Raw genomic sequence first — 21,564 nt, forward strand, 5'->3', positions numbered from 1 at the left:
TAATTCTTTATAACGCTTCACAGCAGGACATCAAACTCCCTCTCACAGTAGATGGAAATAGACACAGAAGCAGTATTGTGAACACAATGAAATAAAAAAAGTGCAACTCGCACCAAGGTTGATTACAAATTTTTTCTAAACATTTATTGAAGCCATTTTGTTTTCCACAAGGAACAGAACACAATCAAAGAAAGAAGCATGCATCCACTGATTCTTTACAGCCCTGGCATACCCCACAGCGCCCCCTGGGTGCATGGAGGAGCAGTGTTGTTTCAGCTCGCTTGGGGGGGGGGGGGGCAAACCCCAGGAAGGCGGGGGGCAAAAGGGGCGAGCATGGCACGTGTACATACAGACGGACGGACGGACAGACACAGAGGCTCAACACATATGATGAAACATATGATGAAGTGCAAAGGAGAAATCCTTTTATAAGGGTACCACACGTCAGTAAAAATAAAGAAAGCAGCCTCATTTAAAACCATAAAAAGCCAAAATGAAGGGGGGGGTGGCAGGGAAGAGAAAATGGCCATCATATCGAAGCTTCAAAAAAGAGATTGTCTATGAGATTCCTTTTAAATACCTATAAATATTCATCTTGACAAGATGGATGGATCTCTAAAAATAGATTCATAATCAGCATTCAGGCAATGTTGATGTTACATTATCGTTTTTTTTTTTTTTTTTTTACTAAGACATCAAAAATGGAGATGAAAAGAAGAAAGGGAGGAGAAAAAGGGACTGGGGGAAAAAAAAGTCTGAAAATCGTGGTCACCTAATCCAACACCCCCCTCCATCCCTCCCTCCCTCCATCCCTCACCCCCTCCCTCTCTCCCTCCCTCCCTCACTCCCTCCCTCCCTCCGTCGCTCACTCTCTCCCTCCCTCCCTCAGTTCTACAGGATGTGAGGTTTCGAAAAAAGATTACTGGAGGCCCCAGGAAGTCCCGGTCCCCCGGAAAGGTGCAGCGAAGTTAAAATGGCGGGCAGGGGGCGTGGCTATGTACAGGCCGCGTGGGGGGCGTCGGCTTCTACGCCGGCATGTAGGGGGGCGGCGGCTCCTTCTCCGGCATCTTCACGGCCATCTCGTAGGTGGGCAGGACGTACTGTGGAGGAGCAAGCAGAGGATTGGTCAGCGCGTGTTTGTGACACTGCGGTTCTGCACGCTCTAAAAATGAGTGACAGCAGAAATTTCGTGAACCTCCCCGCCCTCATTTCTCGCTCTGTGCCGTGTGGAAAACGGTCGAAACGGTCTAAACCAAACTTAACCCTGTTTACACAGAATGTGTCTAAACCACACTTAACCCTGTTTCAATCAATCAATCAGACTTTATTTGTATAGCACTTTTCATACAAGTTAAATGTAACACAAAGTGCTTAACACAATACAACAACACAATACAACAACCCACCCCCCCCCCCCGATTCCATACTCAAAGCAATGATTTTGTAAATTAATAAAACCTACAAATATTCACAAAATGTGTGTAAACTGCACTTAACCCCGTTTTACTCAGAATGTGTCGGCAGGGCAGCAGAATTAAACTCGGGCACCAGGTGAGTTAAACCTCTGTGGCATTGAGCGAACAACTAACTATGGGGTGGGATAGAGAAACCCTGCAGTACTGCTGACTGACTGTGTGTGTGTGTGTGTGTGTGTGTAAGTACGTACATGTACATGCGTGTGCGTGTGTGTGTGTGTAAGTACATATATGTACGTGTGTGTGTGTGTAAGTCCATATATGTACGTGTGTGTGTGAGTAAGTACATATATGTACATGTGCGCGTGTGTGTGCATCAGATAATGGTACATGGCTGTGGTTGTCTGTCTTGTGCAAGCTGAAGCTTGTGTTGGGCGGGGGGGGGGGGGGTACCTGAGGGGGGGTGTCGAAGGACGGGTAGACGGCGATCTCAGGCATGTTCCTGTTGTTGATGTACTTGTAGCAGTTCCACACGCAGCTGATCAGGTAGGCCTGGGGGAAGCGAAGAGAGTCACTCAGTACGGCTACAGTCAGCCAGTCATTCTGCAGTGCGGCCTTTCCCACGGCAGTACAGCCTCAGCTCCAGCCTTCACTCATTCCCCATTCACTCATTGGCTGAGAGCCAGCCAATAAGGTGCCACTTCCTGTACGAAGCCGCCTCCTCCCCAAACTCACCAAATTACACCTAATAGACACCCTTCAGTTGATTTAGAAGTGCCAAACTCCAGTCCTGAATGGCTGCAGTCTCTGCGGACTTCTGCGATTTCATTTCAATCTGCAGCCAACGTAGGCCAACGAAAACAAGGAGTGCAGACACTTTAGCCAACCGCCGACTTAAATTAAGCAGTTACGTGCAGGAGGACATCAAAAACCAGCAGAGTCAGCAGTCCTCCAGGATCGGACTTTGAAATCACAGCATTAAGTCAACGGAATGGCATGTGGGTGGAGCTAAGTGAGTCTGGGATCCCTTAATGACACACCACGGTGACCAATCACAGGCCTGGCAGGCACCCTCACTGGCTGCTCCCAGTGACATCATGTCCATTATTTTCCTTCCAAGAAAAATAAAGGTACTTTCCAGCTCCAGCCTGAAGGTCGAATTTAAGCGAAATGAATGAAACCAAACCTAGGTTTGGGCCATAATCCATAACAATAATTATCAAATATTTCTTGAACTCAAGAACAATCTTCACTGCCATGAGGGATATAAAATTACTTCTGTTTTTTTCTTTCTTGGATACTACCCAACGTGGCTCTGAACCTCAATGTTCATGTGAAATGCTTCCCAAAAAAAAGAAGAAAAAAAAACACACATCCTTGTAATTGGGAGTGATGTGACAGCCAATCAGCAGCAAGGCCAAACAGCTCCCATTTGATCATGTGATGTGCCTCTGTCAATCACATGGAAGCTGCATGGCTGTGCTTCTGATTGGCTGTAATATATCAAGGTTTCTTTGAGGTTTTTACATTGAGTTCTTTTTTTTTTAAGCTCTTCATATGTATGGCCTCAGAAGGCTGAATAAAAACATAGACAAAGAGAATGCTCACACTCCCTCACGGTGACACTGACCACACTGTGAACATTTCTCCAACACATCGGCTCTGCACTGAACAGCTCAGCATCCCTAAACCTGCTGTAAACGCGCATTCTACAGTAAATTATCACTACTGATATAAATACATAGAGGAACATTTATTTACATCCTTTAAACAGAGAGAAAATATATGAGTTCAGTTATCGGCGGACAAAAGTTCCAGTGCTCTCAGCAGTATGGTTGGCGGCCGTTCTGTTCGTTCACCAGCCGGTTCTAGGGGCGAGAACAGCAGGACGCCAACTGGGACTTGAACCAGCAACCTTCCGACCACAGAAACCGAGCTCCTGACAATGATGGCAACAGCCCAGCCATACATGTTAGTAGTTCCCAGCATGCATTTGGGTGAGCAGTGCCCGAGACACCAGAGCGGCCTCTGAACAGCAGATGAAGTGGTGGGGGGGACTTTGGTTGCCCAGCAACGCATAAAGCGCAGCCACGTTTAAAGACAAAGACGAAAAAAAGAAAGAAAGGATGACAGGGAGAGAAGGTTCCACACTCTGAGCGTTTTCTAATTGCAGCCTCTCGCCATCTGGAAGCTGCCTGAGGCGGAGGAGACGAGCCAATCAGGAACACGCTCCACTCCGCTCCCCCTGCACACGCCGCAGAATTACAGACGAGGAAGACTAGCGCCGCTGCCTCATCGTCTCGGCGTGTGATCAGCGCAAACGTCCCGAACCTACGCCCGGACCCTACGCCCGGACCCTACGCCCGGACCCTACGCCCTGACCCTACGCCCTGACCCTACGCCCGGACCCTACGCCCGGACCCTACGCCCGGACCCTACGCCCGGACCCTACGCCCTGACCCTACGCCCTGACCCTACGCCCTGACCCTGCGCCCTGACCCTGCGCCCTGACCCTACGCCCTGACCCTACGCCCTGACCCTACGCCCTGACCCTGCGCCCTGACCCTGCACCCTGACCCTACGCCCTGACCCTACGCCCTGACCCTACGCCCTGACCCTACGCCCTGACCCTACGCCCGGACCCTACGCCCTGACTCTACGCCCTGACCCTACGCCCGGACCCTACGCCCTGACCCTACGCCCTGACCCTACGCCGCAAACACAGTTTCGGTTACAACAATGCTGCGTGCACATAGAGCAAACGCAAAAACGTCTACCTCTCCCTCAGCTTGTACAAAGGAGCATGAAAAAACTTCACAGTCTTCAGAGCACATTTAAAAGAATGCAAAAAAAGAAAAAAGTTTACAAGCTTTGTCAGCTCATATTAATTAGCCAGCAGTTTCTACCTAAAAAACAGGAAGCGTGAAATGTACCCCGAACCGATATGGACTCATTTCCATTTACAAGAATCGCTTCTGCTTTGCGTCAGCCCTGGTGTGAGCCGAGGCGTTTCGCAAGTTTCTCGTTCCCTTATCTCTTCAGCAGCACGACACAAAACGTTTCACAGAATAAGAGCTCTGTGACGGATTTAAAGGCATTTAAATTTAAATGCAGGATTTTTTTACCTTGAAAATATCATAAAATAACCACGCTAAGGCATCTATGAGGCAATGGCGATATCTGTCTTCGTGCACTTTTGCCAAATTCGTGCACCTTCACCGTAATATTTGCTATTCCAAAATGTGTTTGGGACGTTTTTGGGCATGCCGTCCTCTTTCCTGTGTGGGGCGAGGTGGTGGTTTGGGATCTTACTTCGGCAGGGCTAGCTGTTCCCAGATCCCAAATGCAGCAAAGCAAAAAGACAAGCCGGCAGGGCTCGCTGAAGAACCAGAGCTAACCTTGGAATTGCGTTTCCTCAGTGGCGTCAGCTGAGGTTCGCCTTGAGGATGAAAAGCAATGCGAAGCTGGCTTGTTTTCTATAGGACCCGTAAGTATCTTAACGTATCCAGCTAGATACGTTAGTTAGCTAGAGGGCCAAAGTCGGGTAGCCTACTCGGGGGTGAGTGGGCAGGGTTAAAGGGCTGGAGGAGGAGACTTCTTAGACTGTAAACACAGGGCCATAGCAAGGCTAAAAAATCCTGCGTAGTATGTCTTTAAACAAAGACAAGGGGAATTTAGAATTTATTAAAATAATGACAAGATAGTAAAATGGAGCATAAAAAAGCAATATAATAAAAAATTCTATCTAAATTTTTTTTTGTAATTTTAGATAGAAACATAATAAGAAACATAGAATAGAGACTCAAGTACAAAGTGAAGACTGACAAAGCAATTCTACAGGAAGGCTGCATTGCATTCTAACTGCAGCACTGCTCCAGAGCTGTGAAGCTGGGTCACTTGGGATTGCGGTCATTTATCAGACGCTCTTATCCAGAGCGAGGGGACATAAGAGCGTCCAGCAGAGCGTTATTAACAGCGCCAGACCCGGCTAACAACATTACCAGGCCAGCGAGAGCATGAGCAGCTTCACTGAAGCACTAAATGCCAGTTAGCATGCCAGCCTGCAAGCGGAATACCAATGATAAATTCACGCAGCAGACATCCGTACGAAACCACAACGCTTGCTGTAGCATCGCTGATGTGATTGTATAGGGCTGGGGGGGGGGTGGGGGGGGGGTGGGGGTCGATTGGAGGGGCGGGGTTGAGAGCGACGGCCTTACCTTGAGGAAGATGAGGAACGCGAAGAAGATGAGGACGATGAGCAGCAGGCAGCTGGAGTCCAGGGAGAGGAGGTTGTCCTTGTAGGGAAAATCGGGCTGAGAGGACAGAGCAGAGAGCTTTGCGTCAGTCACGCAAGAAATGCGCCCTGATTGGCTGACTGACTGGCTGGCTGGCCAGATGACTGAATGATTGGCTAGCTGACTGACTGACTAACACACACACGCCGAGACTGACACTATCACCAGCGATGCAGCCAATGCCATTTAGTTCCGGAAATGAACTGGAATTCGATTCATTAAGTGAAAAATAATGACAGAACACTATTGGCTTTCTTTTTTTTTGTTTTTTTCCCATTTCCAGAGCTGAAACAGGACGAGCCCAAAGCCAGGCTAGCATACGGGCGCACTGAGAGCCATTAGCCCGCACACGTAACAATAATCCCAGAGAGGATATTTTCAGCTACATTTCCCCTCTAATTAATATTCCCAAGCCCATTCGTTAGCCCAGTGCAGCTGGCTAATTGAGCATTTCGGTGTGGTTCACATTCCACGCCCCCCCCCGCCCCCCCCATGCAACACTTCTCTGACAGGCAAAGCAAGCTCATCCGCTCGGAGCCGGGTGAAACGCGATTGGACGCAGTCGGGGAGGGGCGGGGCGGGGCCACTGACCAGCTGGTCCAGGTAGTCCTTGATCCTGGGCAGGTAGGTGAGGGAGCTGATGGCCACCAGGCAGCTGAGGGCGAAGTCGAAGAGCTGGTAGCAGAAGAAGGGGATGAGCCAGCCGTCGCGATGCTGCGGGGAGAGACCCAACAAAAACGTCAGAAAATAAATTTTTTTTTAAAAACCTGCGTGCCCGCTCTCGCTCAGGGGGTTCTGGGAAACGAGGAACACCTGCACACGGCACTCCACGCTCCAAACGCACGTTTTTAAAGTTTTTTAACGTTACCGACAACATTTCCACCCACAGCGGTCTACTGCAGCTTTACGCTTGAGAAGCAGGTAACCCAGCGTGCAGGTGTTCCCCCTCCTCCCCCCTTCCCACCCCTCAGAACCGGGTTGGACGCACCACGCCTCTTTTCGCCGTGAATCCGTCGGTTTACCCCGCTCGCAAAATATCCCTCCGACAGACGAGCGCTGAGCGGAGGACAAACGTCACGGTCCGGTGCGTCCGATTAGAAGTTCAAACCACGCCCCCTCTGTTACTATCAGCCTGTCGCCATCAAATCAGCGTGAAATAAATTTTAAAAAACGAGCTACGGGATTATCAGAGATCAGCATCTGAGGAGCGGCACTGCATAGACCGGCGAAACGGCACAAAGCTTTCTACCCAGAGGAAAAGGTATGTGTAGACAGAAAGCCAGCTCAAACTGTGTAGTGTGCTGTGCTTGAATACTTTTATTTTTCATCTGACACTCTTTACTCTCTCCAAATTTCTATAGGGTAGCGGCTACAGCTCTCTAGGATACATCCTAAACAAAGCCATTAGCTGGGAATGCACTGAGCATGTTCTCTATCAAATGTAACAGATCTAATTCATACACAACTAATACCGGGAGCTAACATTAATATAGGACTATTATATGCTAGTTAGCTACTACAGCTACACAGAAATAAACATCGCACCTGTTTGGCGATCTCTTCTCGTACGGCTGTTCAGTAAAGAGAAACAGTCAGCACTGTGAGCAGACCAACCCACCGGAGAGCTGAGCTGTGGCCAGGTAACTGATTAAACAAATAAAATAATTATAACCCAAGACCACAGCTCATTATATTTAAATATATAAACAACTGGCACAGGGCCTGAGGTCACACGGTGCCAGACAGGCGATGGCGAAGCTCCAGTGAGCAGGGTTTAGCATCGGGGGGGGGAAATGAGGACGAGGGCGGCTCGTCCGAGATCAGTCATTCCCTTCGATGCCATTGCCACGGTTACGAGAACTACCAGCCTTTAAAAAATATTATAAAAATTAATTTTTTTTTTTTTTTTTAAAGAACAAGCTCTGCCAGAACCACGGTCCCTCCATCCTGCGCAAATAAGACTCTGTACACAAAGCAAAGCGTCAGCAACCTGCTCAAGCCAGAGGGACAAAGTCCATTTGCGTGCCGTTGCATGAAACAGGCACGGCAGGCGGGGGCAAGTGCGGCAGTAAACCGAGAGGGAGGGGGGGGTTAGACCGGAGAGTCACTTCACAGGGCAAACGCTGGTCAATTAGCGATGCCCACAGAAGCGTGCGGGTTCAGGACAGGCCTCGGGTGCGGGCACTACCTGCAGTGTGTACAGCAGAAGCATGATGTCATGGATAGTGTTGCCGGGCTTGTAACTATAGAGGTTGCAGGTTTGATTCCCAGGTGGAGAAAAGCACACTCGGGTACACTGCTAGTTAAAAGAGCGACAAAAAAGGGCAACTGTAATTTTTTTCAGTATCGTCAACATAGCCCGTGAAAATACCAAAATGTTTTCTGTCCAACTCTCAGTACTTTTCCACATTGCCCCACCCCATTCAGAGTTCAACCAGGAAAGCCATTAATTTCAGTCATGCGCTGAATTCATTAAACGCAGCTCAGAAAGATATATTTTCAATTTCAGAAACCGCAACCTATTACCATAAAAAAAACATGGCCAGTGTAGTCTTTACCAAATTTACAAAGGTGACTGTTTTCAGTGTTTGAGTGCCACGGAAAACTATTTTCCACATACAGAAAAAGCAATCGTTGTCACTTTATAAAGGAATTTCAGGAAAACGTACAAAGGCTAGGTTCTCGTAATGGTAAACTATGCTGACCAAAGCATGTTTTAATACTTTTTTTCGACAACAATGTAGTTATATGACTTCCGGCATATCGGTGCTGGCTAGACGAACTATGATTTGTTTGTAGGCCAAATTCATTGAGAGCGGGACAGGAACATTATCGGTTTTTGTCTTTTCATAGGACACGGTGACGATACTGAAAAAATGAAAATGACAGGTGTTATCCGTTAACAGGGTTCGATAAAAACCCAGCTGTGAAAATGTCACTGTTAGCTGCCCAAGCTGCTGTGTGCGGGAGCCTGAGCTGAACCCCTCAACATGAACGTAAAACGGCAGTTTGAAAAAAAAAAAACACATTCCTCTCCGCGCGGGTCCTCTCCCGCGGCCGTCGAGCGCACACTCAGCAAGCGTCGACGAAAATAAAAAAATAAATAAAAACCACGGGCAGCGGTCCCGCCATTAACGGTAGGGACTGAGCGGGGCTTGTTTTACAGGGCGAAGGAAATGTGGCGCGGAACTTTTTTTTTTTCACAGTCTGGCGCTTTGGGTAGACGAGCCCCCGCCGCACAGGCGAGGCGGGGGGGGGTGAGGGGGGGCACGAGGGAGGGAGGGAGACGGGCTTTCACCGCTGTGCAGCGCCAGGTTGCCGAGGAAACAAGGCGGAGCCTCCACTTACTGTAATGGCTCCGTACACCATCATGGCGCTGATGGTGAACATCAGCAAGGAGATGGCAAATCCCACGCAGGCGTTTTCTGGAAGAGAGAGAGAAAATGACATCACTCTTCTCAAAGGAAGAAAGGACAAATACAGTCAAGACTCGGTCTTCGTATGAAAAATTGGTTCCAGCAGCTTACAATTTATAAAGTGTCAAATTCAGGTGATTTTATTTACATTTTCAAACACATATTTTCACACTCATACTCATACTTAAAACCCAATCAGTAAGGTCTGAGAGAAAACCAAACACTGTTGTTGCTACAGCTGCCAGCAGATGCTAGACTGCACCAACAAACTAAACTACGAGGATAACGGGGTCTGAAGAAGAGACACTGTACACAATATCCCAGAATCCACCACAGTACACACACATGGATTGCCTTATAGTCACGTGACCAAAGCAGGTACGAACTGGCAGCAGCACCCAGTGTTTTCAGTGGCCATAATCACCACCAGCACCTGATCTGGGACCGTTCAGCCTCGAGCGACTCAAAACAGCGCCTCCTAGTGACCTCCACAGGTACACCTGGTTTTCCTTTCACCGGTTTCACTTCCATAAGTAATTTTGAAACATTTGCTTTTATTCTTTTTATTTTCGGTTCTAAATGACATCATTTCTGGCTGGAACTGGCGCCTCACAGGAAGGAGGGCCTCGTTTCGAATCTGGTTTATTCTCCCCGTGTCCACAGCCCAACTGGCTAACTGGAGACTCTAAATTTCCCGCGAGCATGCATATGTGAGTGAATGGTGAGCCGTGCAATGGATTAGCTACCTGTCCAGGGTGTATACCTGCCTCTCACCCAATGCATGCTGGGATAGGCTCCAGCTCCAGCCCCTTCCCCTTCCCCCCCCCCCCCCACGAACCAGATCAGAAATAAGCAGGTTAGCTAACAGATTGATGGATTGCCTTAGTTCATTAGTATGTATTGTTCAGCCTAGTGCGTGTACATGCGGTATAATATTGAATAGCAACACTGGGGCCAGGTGTTGGAAAGTAGCTTTTGGCTATGCTTTTTTCCCCCCATGTGCCTCACAATAAGCGAATGAATGCACCAGCTGTCTTTCTGAGGCCACACCTCAGTTTCATTGAAATGTAGTTCTCGCTAAATCAGCAGTACTGTCAAATAATTAACACTCAAGGGGTAGTTGAGCTGCAGTTCATTTCAAACGGGCTGAAATGCTCTCGTTTGGTGAAATGACGGGCTTATTACGAGGCACTGCCAGGGCTATATTGATGCTTTAATGTCCACCCCCCCCCCCCCATACACAGGAGAATACTCAGAATTAAACAGCATTCAGCAAAGCTCAATTCAGCACACCCCCGCCCCCACCCCCAGGCAAAGAAAGCGGGGGGGGGGGGGCCACAATGGGGGTTCAAACAGCATGCCCGCCAAATTCAGATATAAAGAGAGAGGCTGTGAACATTTTCACAGTCAGGAGGAGTCAATAAGACTGAGCAGGCCAATTCATCCAGTAAATGCACCTAGGCTGCCATTCCCTCAGTTTCTCAGACAGAGGCGTTTGTTTTCTTCACCGTTTGTTCACGAGGAGCCTGTGCAAACGAAAGTCAAGCCATGCCATGCATCATTTAAGGAACTTAAAAAAAACAACAAACAAAAATGGCCTACTTCCCTTCAGCTAAGTTTAACCCTTTCGAAGAGTAGGTTTGAATTCCATGTCAGTGTTCTAGAACTCCATCGCTTTCAGTTACCAATAGTGATTGTGACATCAGCATTAGAATGTTGAGTTCTGAACATTCTAATCAGGCATTGTGAGCTGGGTAATGTAGGCAGACAGGGACCGGCGGAGATGGCTAGCAACCAACACGGAGATGCTCGTGGGTACCAGCCGGGCTACAGCAACAAAACACATCAAAAAAAAATTCTACTCTAATGCAACACAGAGCCTGGGTGGAACCTCCTGGATTGCAAAACAATGGGACCAACACTCAAAGGAGTCCCCACCCAAAAAACTAAAAAAAAAAAACTAAAAATAAAAGGATAACGAAAACAGAAGCGCGTACCGAGAGCTTTCAAGGCCGTTCCACGTCTTTGTCCTTGGTTCTGTTGTTTACAGGCAGGCCGGAGCGCTGGCCGTTATTCACAAACGCGCAGGCCGACCCCCCCCCCCCCCCCACCGCATCACAGCAGTTATTCATTGGCTGCTGGACGGCCTCCAGGGCACACTGGGGCCCCCGCCGAATCGCCGCTCAATCAGCCCCGACGATAAAATAGCGCCCGGTGGGGGAGCCCGCCCCCCCCCCACCCCCCCCCCCCGGCGGCCGCGGCACGACCCGGGCCTTTTCCCGGAAGCCCCCCGCGCAGGCCCCTAATTAAACGGGCCGTGGGGTCCCATCGATCCGCCGAGCGCCCTCTCTCACCGCGGCACCCCCAAAAGCCCCTGGCGCCGCGGCTACAGGCATAAACAATGCCGACGTCCTCCCTCCCCTTCCCTCCCCCCCCCGAGCCCGTCTCCCAACGCTCTGCGGCTGCACGTTACCGGCCGCGGCTCCGCCCCGAAAGACCGCATTACCCAGAGTACCTCGGAGTCAGCGCAAACCGGTTGCGGCTCCGCCCCGAAAGACCGCGTTACCCAGAGTACCTCTGCGTCAGCGCAAGCCGGCTGCGGCTCCGCCCGAAAGACCGCATTACCCAGAGTACCTCTGCGTCAGCGCAAGCCGGCTGCGGCTCCGCCCGAAAGACCGCATTACCCAGAGTACCTCTGAGTCAGTGCAAACCGGCTGCGGCTCCGCCCCGAAAGACCGCATTACCCAGAGTACCTCTGCGTCAGCGCAAGCCGGCTGCGGCTCCGCCCGAAAGACCGCATTACCCAGAGTACCTCTGCGTCAGCGCAAACCGACTGCGGCTCCGCCCGAAAGACCGCATTACCCAGAGTACCTCTGCATCAGCGCAAGCCGGCCGCGACTCTACTTTCTGGGTAGACCTGGAAATCGGAACGCAGTGTCTTTACAGACCAGGAACAGAGCTTACTGTAGCAGTGTGTGCCCACAGCAGTCTGGTTTATACACGGGTCGAATTTTCAAAGAGGGGCCAGTGGAAATGTTTTGTATTTAACACATGTCCTCTCCCCTATTCCACACACACACACCCTCTCCCCTATTCCACACATACACACCCTCTCCCCTATTCCACACACACACACACACACCTTCTCCTCTATTCCACACATACACACCCTCTCCCCTATTCCACACACACACACACACCTTCTCCTCTATTCCACACATACACACCCTCTCCCCGATTCCACACATACACACCCTCTCCCCTATTCCACACACACACACACACACACACACCTTCTCCTCTATTCCACACACACACCCTCTGTACAACAGTCCACTTCACACCTGCCTTTGCTGGGCTGACACAGCGATAGACCCGCCCAACTTTTAAGAACAATGCATTTATTGGTCAGGGTGGGGGAGTGGGCGTGGCTCTATCGCTCTGGAGTTCCCTTTCTCTCGTCAGGTTTATCGCAGTGGCGCAAGCCTGGCGCGTGAGGGTAAACCGCTCGGGCCGTCAGGGATCGTTTACGAGCGCGTGCGGAAACGCGCGGCGCGCCGCTGAGCGCTAACACTCCGCGGGACGACGCTGGAGGACTGCCCAAAACCGCACCCCCCCCCCGCCTCACGCGCGACACGCCAGAACACTCTCAGCCGCACCCACGCAGTTTCAGCACGCGCCAGCGAGAAAGTGAAAGCCTCCATTTTGCTGTTTCGGATTACTTTCTCCAGGATTAGGACAAATCTCAGCGCGAGACAATGCCTTGCTGTTCGCCCCCAGCGAGAGCGGGCCTTCAGCTGCTGGCTAATGTTTCCGGGAGGGAAAAGATTTACTCTGGTAAAGACGCCAGAACGGAAGGAAAACCGCCAATCAGACGCTGTACCCATCCCCCCCACCCCCCCCAAAATCACAGCCAGGAAACCGTGTTCCTGGAATCCCACCGCACCGATTAGCCAGAACTTTTTTTAAATCCGTTTTTCGCTGGGCGAAAAAAAAAAAAAAAAAAAAACTCCCTTTCGGTCACCTGAGCAAAATAATACCAAGACGACATAAAACCCGAAATACATTTCTGGCACCGCGGCCGGCGAATCTAGCGCTCCTCATCGTCCGGTGCGAACGAATCAGAGGCCCACGTGAAAATCAAACAAGTCGGTTCCATGTGCAAAGCTTGTGGGCGGAGACAGCCAGCAGACAGCGACGCACAGAGTCCCATGCCTGGGTTCAGTCAGCACCAGTCCTTAACTCTGACTTACATTTCCACCACAAACACAGTGAGGGTGAGTTTGTTTTGGCAATACCCAAACTCCCCCAAACTGGGACAATGAAGTGCCATGTGAGTCCATGGTAAGGACAGGGGTTTGGTGAATCCTGGCCTTGGAGCGAGGCCCGGTTTCTTCCACAGAACCACGACCCTGACACACACTCACGCAAACGCACACTCACTCACGCGCACATTTACACGCACACTCACACATGCACACACACTCACACGTGCGCGCACACGCACACACCACGCACACACACGTGCGCACACACACACGTGCACACACACACACACACACGCGCGTGCGCACACACACACACACGCACACGCACGCACACACACACACACACACACACACGTACACACACACACACACACATGCGCGCGCACACACACACACACGCACACACACACACACACACACACACACACACACACGTACACACACACACACACACACACACGCGCACACACACACACAAACACCATGCACACACACACACACACACACACACACACACACACACGCACTCTCTCTCTCTCTCTCTCTGAAAGCCGAGCGGAGGACCGGGCGTCCAGCGGGCCGTACCTGCCATGCGGTCGGAGGCGAAGTAGTGCTCGATGACCTCATACTGCAGATCCACCGTGGGCACGTTATCTGGGTGAGTTACAGCCACCGTCAGGAGGATCCCCATCAACAGGTTCACCACCTGGGGGGGGGGGGGGGGAGAGAGAGAGAGAGAGAGAGAGAAAGGGAGGGAGAAAGAGAACACGAGAGAGTGAGACTGATTCCAAAACAAAGCAAGCACCAAACTTAGCACCTCCACGCGTGTATATAACCTGCTGTGGGGAGCCCGAGGTGTGAGCGCTCTGGAAAGACTTCTATGGTCCTTCGGTGGGTCTGTTCTTTAATGGGACAGACAGCAGCGTTACCCTCCCAGCCCGGCAGCCTGTTATCTGCTTATCAATCCCTCCTGTCAGAAGCCATCTCCGCCGCCTGCTGTCCTCATGCCAGGCGTCAGCTCCACTTCAAAGAGCTTCAATTTGAACGCAGGCCCACGCCTACCCAAAGGCTACAACCAGCCCCGTCCTGCCCCGTCCCGTCCCGTCAGGGACAGCATGCCAATCATTAATAAACACCCAAAAAAAAAAAAAAGAAAAAAAAAAAGAAAAACAGTTTGCACACATCCTGAAAAGCAAAGGAGAGGTGTGTGTGCTTTCACTTAGCATTAGCTTAGCTCTGCAGTAAAAGGCACTACATTAACTATATGGGCATGTCCCCATCATACCAGGCTGAGTGGGAGTTCTCTCCGACCAGTCACACACACACACACAGACACACACATACACACACCTACACCTACACACACACACAAATAATCCCCAAATCACATGACTGACATTGCCATTCCATTACCAAAACGCAGCTGTCAGCAGTCTTGTTAGTCATGTTGCCTGGCAACCTAGTGCCATGACTTCACCACCCTTTGTACCTGAATGCCACGCCATGTCAGGAGGGTGACTAATTTTAAAGTTTTGTTTATTTGGGGGTTTTTTTTTGATCCAAGACTCAGGATTTCACCCTCTGTATGAAATGTTCGTTTGGGAGCATTTATCGGTTACAGTTGCTGGGAAACACAGGACAGCACTGGTTTTAAAAAACAACTGTAAAAACATGATCTGAATGTGAAGAAACCAGTTTCAGGGAACCCAAACGACACTAACCGATGGAACCGACGGAATTTATGTTCTACGAAAACCTGCCGGCACTGCTACCCTCTAGGAGTAGCTTTGAGAACCCCTGCAGTCTAAATTAACAGAAGTGACACGCGGTTTAAGTTGCTGATTAACCTCAGTAGCCATTCACCTGGTTTCCTGAGTCCAGACTGACTGCTGATCACAAGCTGAAATCACCAGCCAACCGGCCCGGGGGGCTACAACCTCCCCGCAACCAGGCTCCATGGTCAACCTCCTCCATTCCTAATAAACCCCAAAAATCCGTTATTGGCTGGACCGCAACAGCGGGGCCAGCCCTACAAACGCGAATGTCTGTGACTGACTGACTGAGTGACTGAGTGATGAAGGGGCGACATAGCTCAGGAGGTGAGACTGATTGTCTGGCAGTCGGAGGGTTGCCGGTTCAAACCCCACCCTGGGCGTGTCGAAGTGTCCTTGAGCAAGACACCTAACCCCTAACCTCTAACTGCTCTGGCGAATGAGAGGCATCAACTGTAAAGCACTTTGGATAAAAGCGCTATATAAATGCAGTCCATTTACCATGAAGTCACACCATTGGTCGACCGGATCACGTGTGTTAGGTCCAGCCATATACTAGGTTTTAACCAGGACTTGTCTGCAGTCTGTTGAGTTCCCCAGAGCCCATTTCCAACAGGAAGAAAAGCACACAGACTGATATTCAGCCTAATATTTCACCTCCGCACACAGTCCGGTGGCCTTGCCCCTGCAGACCTGGGTGGGCAGCCCCACAGACTCCCCTCCGCGGCAGGGTTCCCCCTGGACTGCCGCACGGCCTTACTCAGGAAGTTTGGCTCGCACCGGCCGTTCGGTGCAGTGGAGCGTTAAATTTGGACAAGGCGGAACAGGCTGACCACGTCCCGTCAGGTGGAAACGCTCTTCTGGTAAATGGTAAATGGACTGCATTTATATAGGCTAGCGCTTTTATCCAAAGCGCTTTACAATTGATGCCTCTCATTCGCCCATTCACACACACTCACACACCAACGGTGAAAGGCTCCCGTGCAAGGTACCAATCAGCTCGTAGGGGGTTAGGTGTCTTGCTCAGGGACACTTCGACACGCCCAGGGCAGGGGGGATCGAACCAGCAACCCTCCGACTGCCAGACAACCGCTCTTACCTCCTGAGCTAGGCGGCCTCGGGGACAGGCTGACCCACGTCCTGTCATGTGGAAAGGCTCTTCTGCCGATAAGTCTGGGCGTGCGCGCTTTATGGTCTTAGCCTCAGAGCGGAAACACCAGGCCAGTCAATCAGCACCAGGCTCAGATTAACCACCGGCTAAACCTGAGAAATAAATCCGCTCTGCTGCACAACTGGGGCGATGTAGGCCTCCCTAAAGCCTGGAGTTTCTCAGTAATTTCATTCTGGAAATCAGCATTTCCAGGAGCTGCGTTTGGATTACATCACCTTACGGGTATTCAGCAGACGCTCGTAACTAAAGCGACTTACACAACTTCCTCATCTTCACACAATGAACCCGGCTGCGCAGCTGGATCAAGGGTCCACAACGGCACTGGGAATCAAACCTGCAACCTTCAGGTCATGAGCCCAGTTCCCTAACCATTGCCCCACCTTTCCGAGGGGTAGGCAATGCTATGGGGACACTCTGCCACAGACTTACTGACCAAAGAGAAATTCTCTGCACCAGATATTCTTTTTGTTTTGCCAGTGTTTCAACCGTTTCGGCCAGAAAGCTCATTGCCCTTATAAGGAAATTAAATTCATCCTCCAGTGGATCTGGCCCAGGACAAGTACACCAATATGCTTACAGAGCTCATACACACGCTACTGAAAATGCTTGCCAGCAGCTGCAGCGCCTGAAATCAAGCTAACGTGCAGAAACTCACGGGAGCGATAGATTTAAAGTTCAGACGGCAGCGTAACTGAAAATAGAGAATTCTCAGCTCCCGATAACCGTGTGTTCTGCATATCTACACGCCCACTAACCAGTAAGGCAAGAACGAACGCATCCGTTTTGACTTTTATCGTTGCTTTAAGAGCGAAAAGCAGGGAGTGAATTAAGGGATCCTTGCATCAGCACTTCCGTAAATCTCGAGGGCTTAAATGGCTTCCTTGTGTTCCCTCTCGACGGCGAACGGGCTGAGGACGAGGGCGTGCTGAACAACAACAGTTTTCTTCATTACTCAAAGGCGCTTAATTTGCATCCCAACGGCGTTTGGCGGTACACAACCACCGCTTTCTCCTCCTGTGTTCCACGCCATTAACTGTGAATTAACGGCGCTTTTAACAGCGAAATTATAATAATAATAATAATAATAATAATGGTAACAACAACAACAACAACATTTATAAAATTGCTTACGATGCTGTCATTCTGTTCAGTAAGAACACAGAAGTCTTCCGATGAGATGTATTATTTTCCTAACTCATTCTGTTCGTGCTCAGGCGCAGTCACACGTGTATTAAATCGCAGAAAAGGCGAGACATCCACAAATGAAAATTAGGTGCCTTACTTCAGTCTACACTACCGCCGCCCCACCTTGGATAAAAGGAATCCACTACCTTACCTTAAATATAACTGTTAAACGCAGCTTAACCATTTCAAGCGCGAGTTCTGCACAAACAAATTATAACCTAAATAATCTGCGGCTCCCGATACTCAAGATTTGGGTAAAAGCCTGACTTCCCCCTCAATCATATATTATGGCTGCGAAGATATCTTTCGTTCACTCGCACTTCCAGGCAGGCTAATGAATATCAATGAATCACTTTTTAAAAAATTATGTACAGTACTTTGATTCCCATTTCAGAAATATTCATTAGAAAGAATACAACTGGATCTTTCATATTTTTTGGGTCAATTAACAAGAATTGCAATGATGCAACGATGATGATCAAAAATGATCTCTCTCACTCACTGTATAAAAATTATGTCTCATTCTAATGAAATATTCTCAATATTTTGAACCATAGTTCAATAATAATTTAAGCTTTTTTTTTCTTTTGCTTTTCCAGAACCAAAATAGCAGCATACTCTATACCGCCTGAAAGGGTGCTACAATTGTACTGTAATTTGGAGGGGGAAAAGCAGTTCTTTCCGTTACAGAACCCCCCTTCCCCCAAGCCCCCCCTCGGAAACAAAATGACTCTATTCAAAGAAATTCACAATGCGGGGAGAATAACGGCTTCATCAAACGTCCTTACATAATAGAGAGAATGAAAAGTGCCAGTAGGCAAAACGAGGCTGACAAAAACCACACGGCATGCACAGCCCTTTAAAAAAAACAGAAACAAATAAATACTCAGTTACGAAAACCGACGTGCGTTATGTCAACATTATTCAAAAATTAACACCGGAAACCACAACAAACTGTTCACCCCAAGCATGCTGATGCTGTATAAGTAACTCACGGAAATACGAGTGTTGTTCGTTTTTTTTAATAGCTGCAGTCATTTAAAGAACGGAAACGGGCGTATTTTGTTCGCACGGGGACGCTGTAAATCTGCATACTGGTATGGAAAATAAATCAGGGAAAAGACAGTCCAGTAAATAGTCCTAGAAGTTATTGCTTCGCACTGAGACGGAATGCAAGATTCTCGGTCATAAAATTGATGAGGTGGCTGAATCGCTGCATCACATTTCGCGGTGGGCACTCGAAGTTCCCAAACAACCGCGCGGCTCACAGCGGACATAAATGTTTGAAACGACAGAACCGAGGCCAACACTCGTATTTTCGTTACCGCCGTCCACTGCAGATGTCGGGGCAATCCTTCGCTTGGATAAATAAAATAAATAAAACGCCAGAACTACAGGCGTCTCAGTGACATTTCTGACAAAACTGAATTGACACAGGAATGGCCCGCCGTGTCCCTTTGCTTTACACGAGGTTTTTTTTTTTTTTTTTAAAAAAGATTATATTTATTTATGTGCATGTTAAAACCATCATGAAAACAAAACATCACAATGCAATGCCTGGTACTGAACTTTAAAACTACAGCTACGTCTGAAAGCAGAGACTTCTGCAGATAGAGCATTATAAGTCTAAAATCGAAGTCTATAACTGTTAAAAATGGATACTGTGCCAAAGTAATTACTCAATATAGACTAATTATTCAATGCGACTACACACACGGTTAAATGGGGAGCATGCTGTACACTACTAGCTAGTAAACTGAGACACCAAAATGACGTCCATACTGGAAAATCTGAGAAAATCTAGCTAGCTAACTACACCTAAACAAAAAGGCCAGCTAATCAGCTGATGTGGCCATTGTAAAACAACAACAGAAATTTCCCTAGTTTGCAGTTGTGCTAAATGTTATTTACGATAAAAAGTCTTCTCACATTTGACTGTAGTTACATGAAATCAATGACCTACCAAGCCAACTAGCTAGTCTGCGTTAAAGACCTCGCAGTAGCTAACTGGTCTAGTTAGCCTTACTTTAAAACCATAGCGCTTTCGCTAGCCTGTTTCAAGGATAAAACCGCTAAACAGTCATCAAAATGCGGTGACCAAATGCGCATTTCGCGAATTCACATGCTGTCAACAAAAGCCACACACTTTGCTAGAATGCTAACCAGAATAGTGCTCGTTAGCTATCTATTAAACTGCCAGCTAACGTTTTACATTTGCTATCGGTCCACAAGCTGGCTGACGTCCGCAAAGACTGCACACCAGCAGCAGCGAAGGTTAAATACCAACGTTGCCCAGCTAGCGTGTGCATCCAAACGAAACAAAAAATTGAAAATAGTCATCTGGTGATCTGCAAATTCATAACAACATGCCACAGAAACCAGACAGCGAACACACCAAACTGTACGTGGTAACGTTATTTTTGGCTAACTAACCTTGGATGATGAGCTTCTACCAGCTACATAGGAAACGGGCTAACTAGCATGTAGCAAGCGCTAGCAAGTACGTGTTAGCCATCTAGCTACTTACCATGTACCATGTTCCGAGAATGATGGTCCCAGTTCTAACATGGCAACATCCACAACATCTGGTAGTGTAGAATCTGTCTCGACTCGGTTTAAAATGCATATTGTCCTCTATCTGAGGGAGAAACATTGCTGGCCAGAAAATGCCCGAAGAACCCAATGCAAACACCTCCCACACCAAACAGCACAACGAAGGCTTCTGCACTAGCGACTGACGCAAACTAGACACAATGCAAAACTGACACATTTGACGAACAGTAAGTGTAGCCAATAACCGACGGATACGTTATTATCGTCAACAAATTAATTTTGACAGACAAGGGAAGTAACGAATTATGAAGCTAAATTAATATCGTTCTAATCCAAATAAGGTTTGACCCGCCCATTTGGAGATTATGGGTTTGGGCCGGTGCCAGACATAGAGCATACTGTATATGGTGCCAAATGACCCGTGAGATCATTTGGAAAACGAAACGCATCCGTGAACGATTGCCAATAAACAGGAACGTGTTGTGACATTCTTAAACTTTCAGCGAAGATACCACACCTACATTACAGTCAACTGTACGTATGTCCTTATGGAAAGAACGTCGTGTTGTAATGATTTAAATGTGAAATATAAATTTTAATTTATTAAAACGTTTATACGTGAACTACAACTTAAAACATAATGGATATTAATTAATTACTAGCGCATAATAGTAAATAAATACAATATATTTCAATTGTTACCTAAATTCTCTATGATCTATAGAACTGTAGGTTTATATAATTATGTTTATTGAACACAAAACAAATATAGACCTATAGGTTTCATATAAAATAATCGGGTTTTTTTACGACAAGAGTTAAAGTGAATTCAGGAAAATCACACTCTATGTTGAACAACTTTATTTAAGTGTTTTTCAGATACACTGGTAAAAAAAGTTAACATATAAAACTGGAAACATGCAACACATTTTTATAAATATGCACACATTAAGAATAACAAAAATCATTTTTGAAGTATTATTTTACCTGTAATTCCCGAATTTGATATTTTTTACATGCAGTATCTAAAGTGAACCATTCCCTTTACAATTCATTGTCTCGCACCAGTATCTCAATAGCAGTCTTTGTTGTCCATTTGTATTGGTATTCAGTGTAATAAAATCACCAGTCACACACAGGTTTTTTTTACAAAGTTTGAGGTCGTTTAAATTTGAGCAAATGCATTCTCGTGATTTTGTTGGGTCGCAACCACCTCCATACCACATTTTTCTGAGTAAAAAAATGAACAACGTAGCTATAGGAAAGGTTTTTATTTTGGGGAGGAGAAGGAAACGTTCTTAAAACATTGCTACCATGGGTTTGTAAGAGACCAATGGTGCACTCACTGATTTAGAATTTTTGAAAGAAATCTTCTTTAATCCAACAATGAAAGGCTTTTTGATGAAGCCCATTCAAAATATGAGACGCCGATCAACTATAATAATGTTCTGTACTGCAAACGAAGTTGAACGTTCAGCTTCAAATT

General features: G+C 48.0%; 1 protein-coding gene across 1 annotated transcript; it reads right to left on the minus strand.

Moving 5' to 3' along the window:
* Positions 1-118: 118 nt before the first annotated feature.
* laptm4a (lysosomal protein transmembrane 4 alpha) lies at positions 119-20,270 on the minus strand. Its single transcript, XM_035387466.1, has 7 exons — positions 20,053-20,270; positions 13,983-14,103; positions 9,062-9,138; positions 6,305-6,427; positions 5,636-5,731; positions 1,869-1,967; positions 119-1,100 (listed from the first exon to the last, which is right to left on the minus strand). Exons 1-7 carry the CDS (start codon positions 20,176-20,178, stop codon positions 1,026-1,028), a joined length of 717 nt encoding a protein of 238 aa, XP_035243357.1. The 5' UTR covers positions 20,179-20,270; the 3' UTR covers positions 119-1,025.
* Positions 20,271-21,564: the final 1,294 nt, after the last annotated feature.

The sequence above is a fragment of the Anguilla anguilla genome, chromosome 1, assembly GCF_013347855.1.
Source record: "Anguilla anguilla isolate fAngAng1 chromosome 1, fAngAng1.pri, whole genome shotgun sequence".
Classification (NCBI taxonomy): domain Eukaryota; kingdom Metazoa; phylum Chordata; class Actinopteri; order Anguilliformes; family Anguillidae; genus Anguilla; species Anguilla anguilla.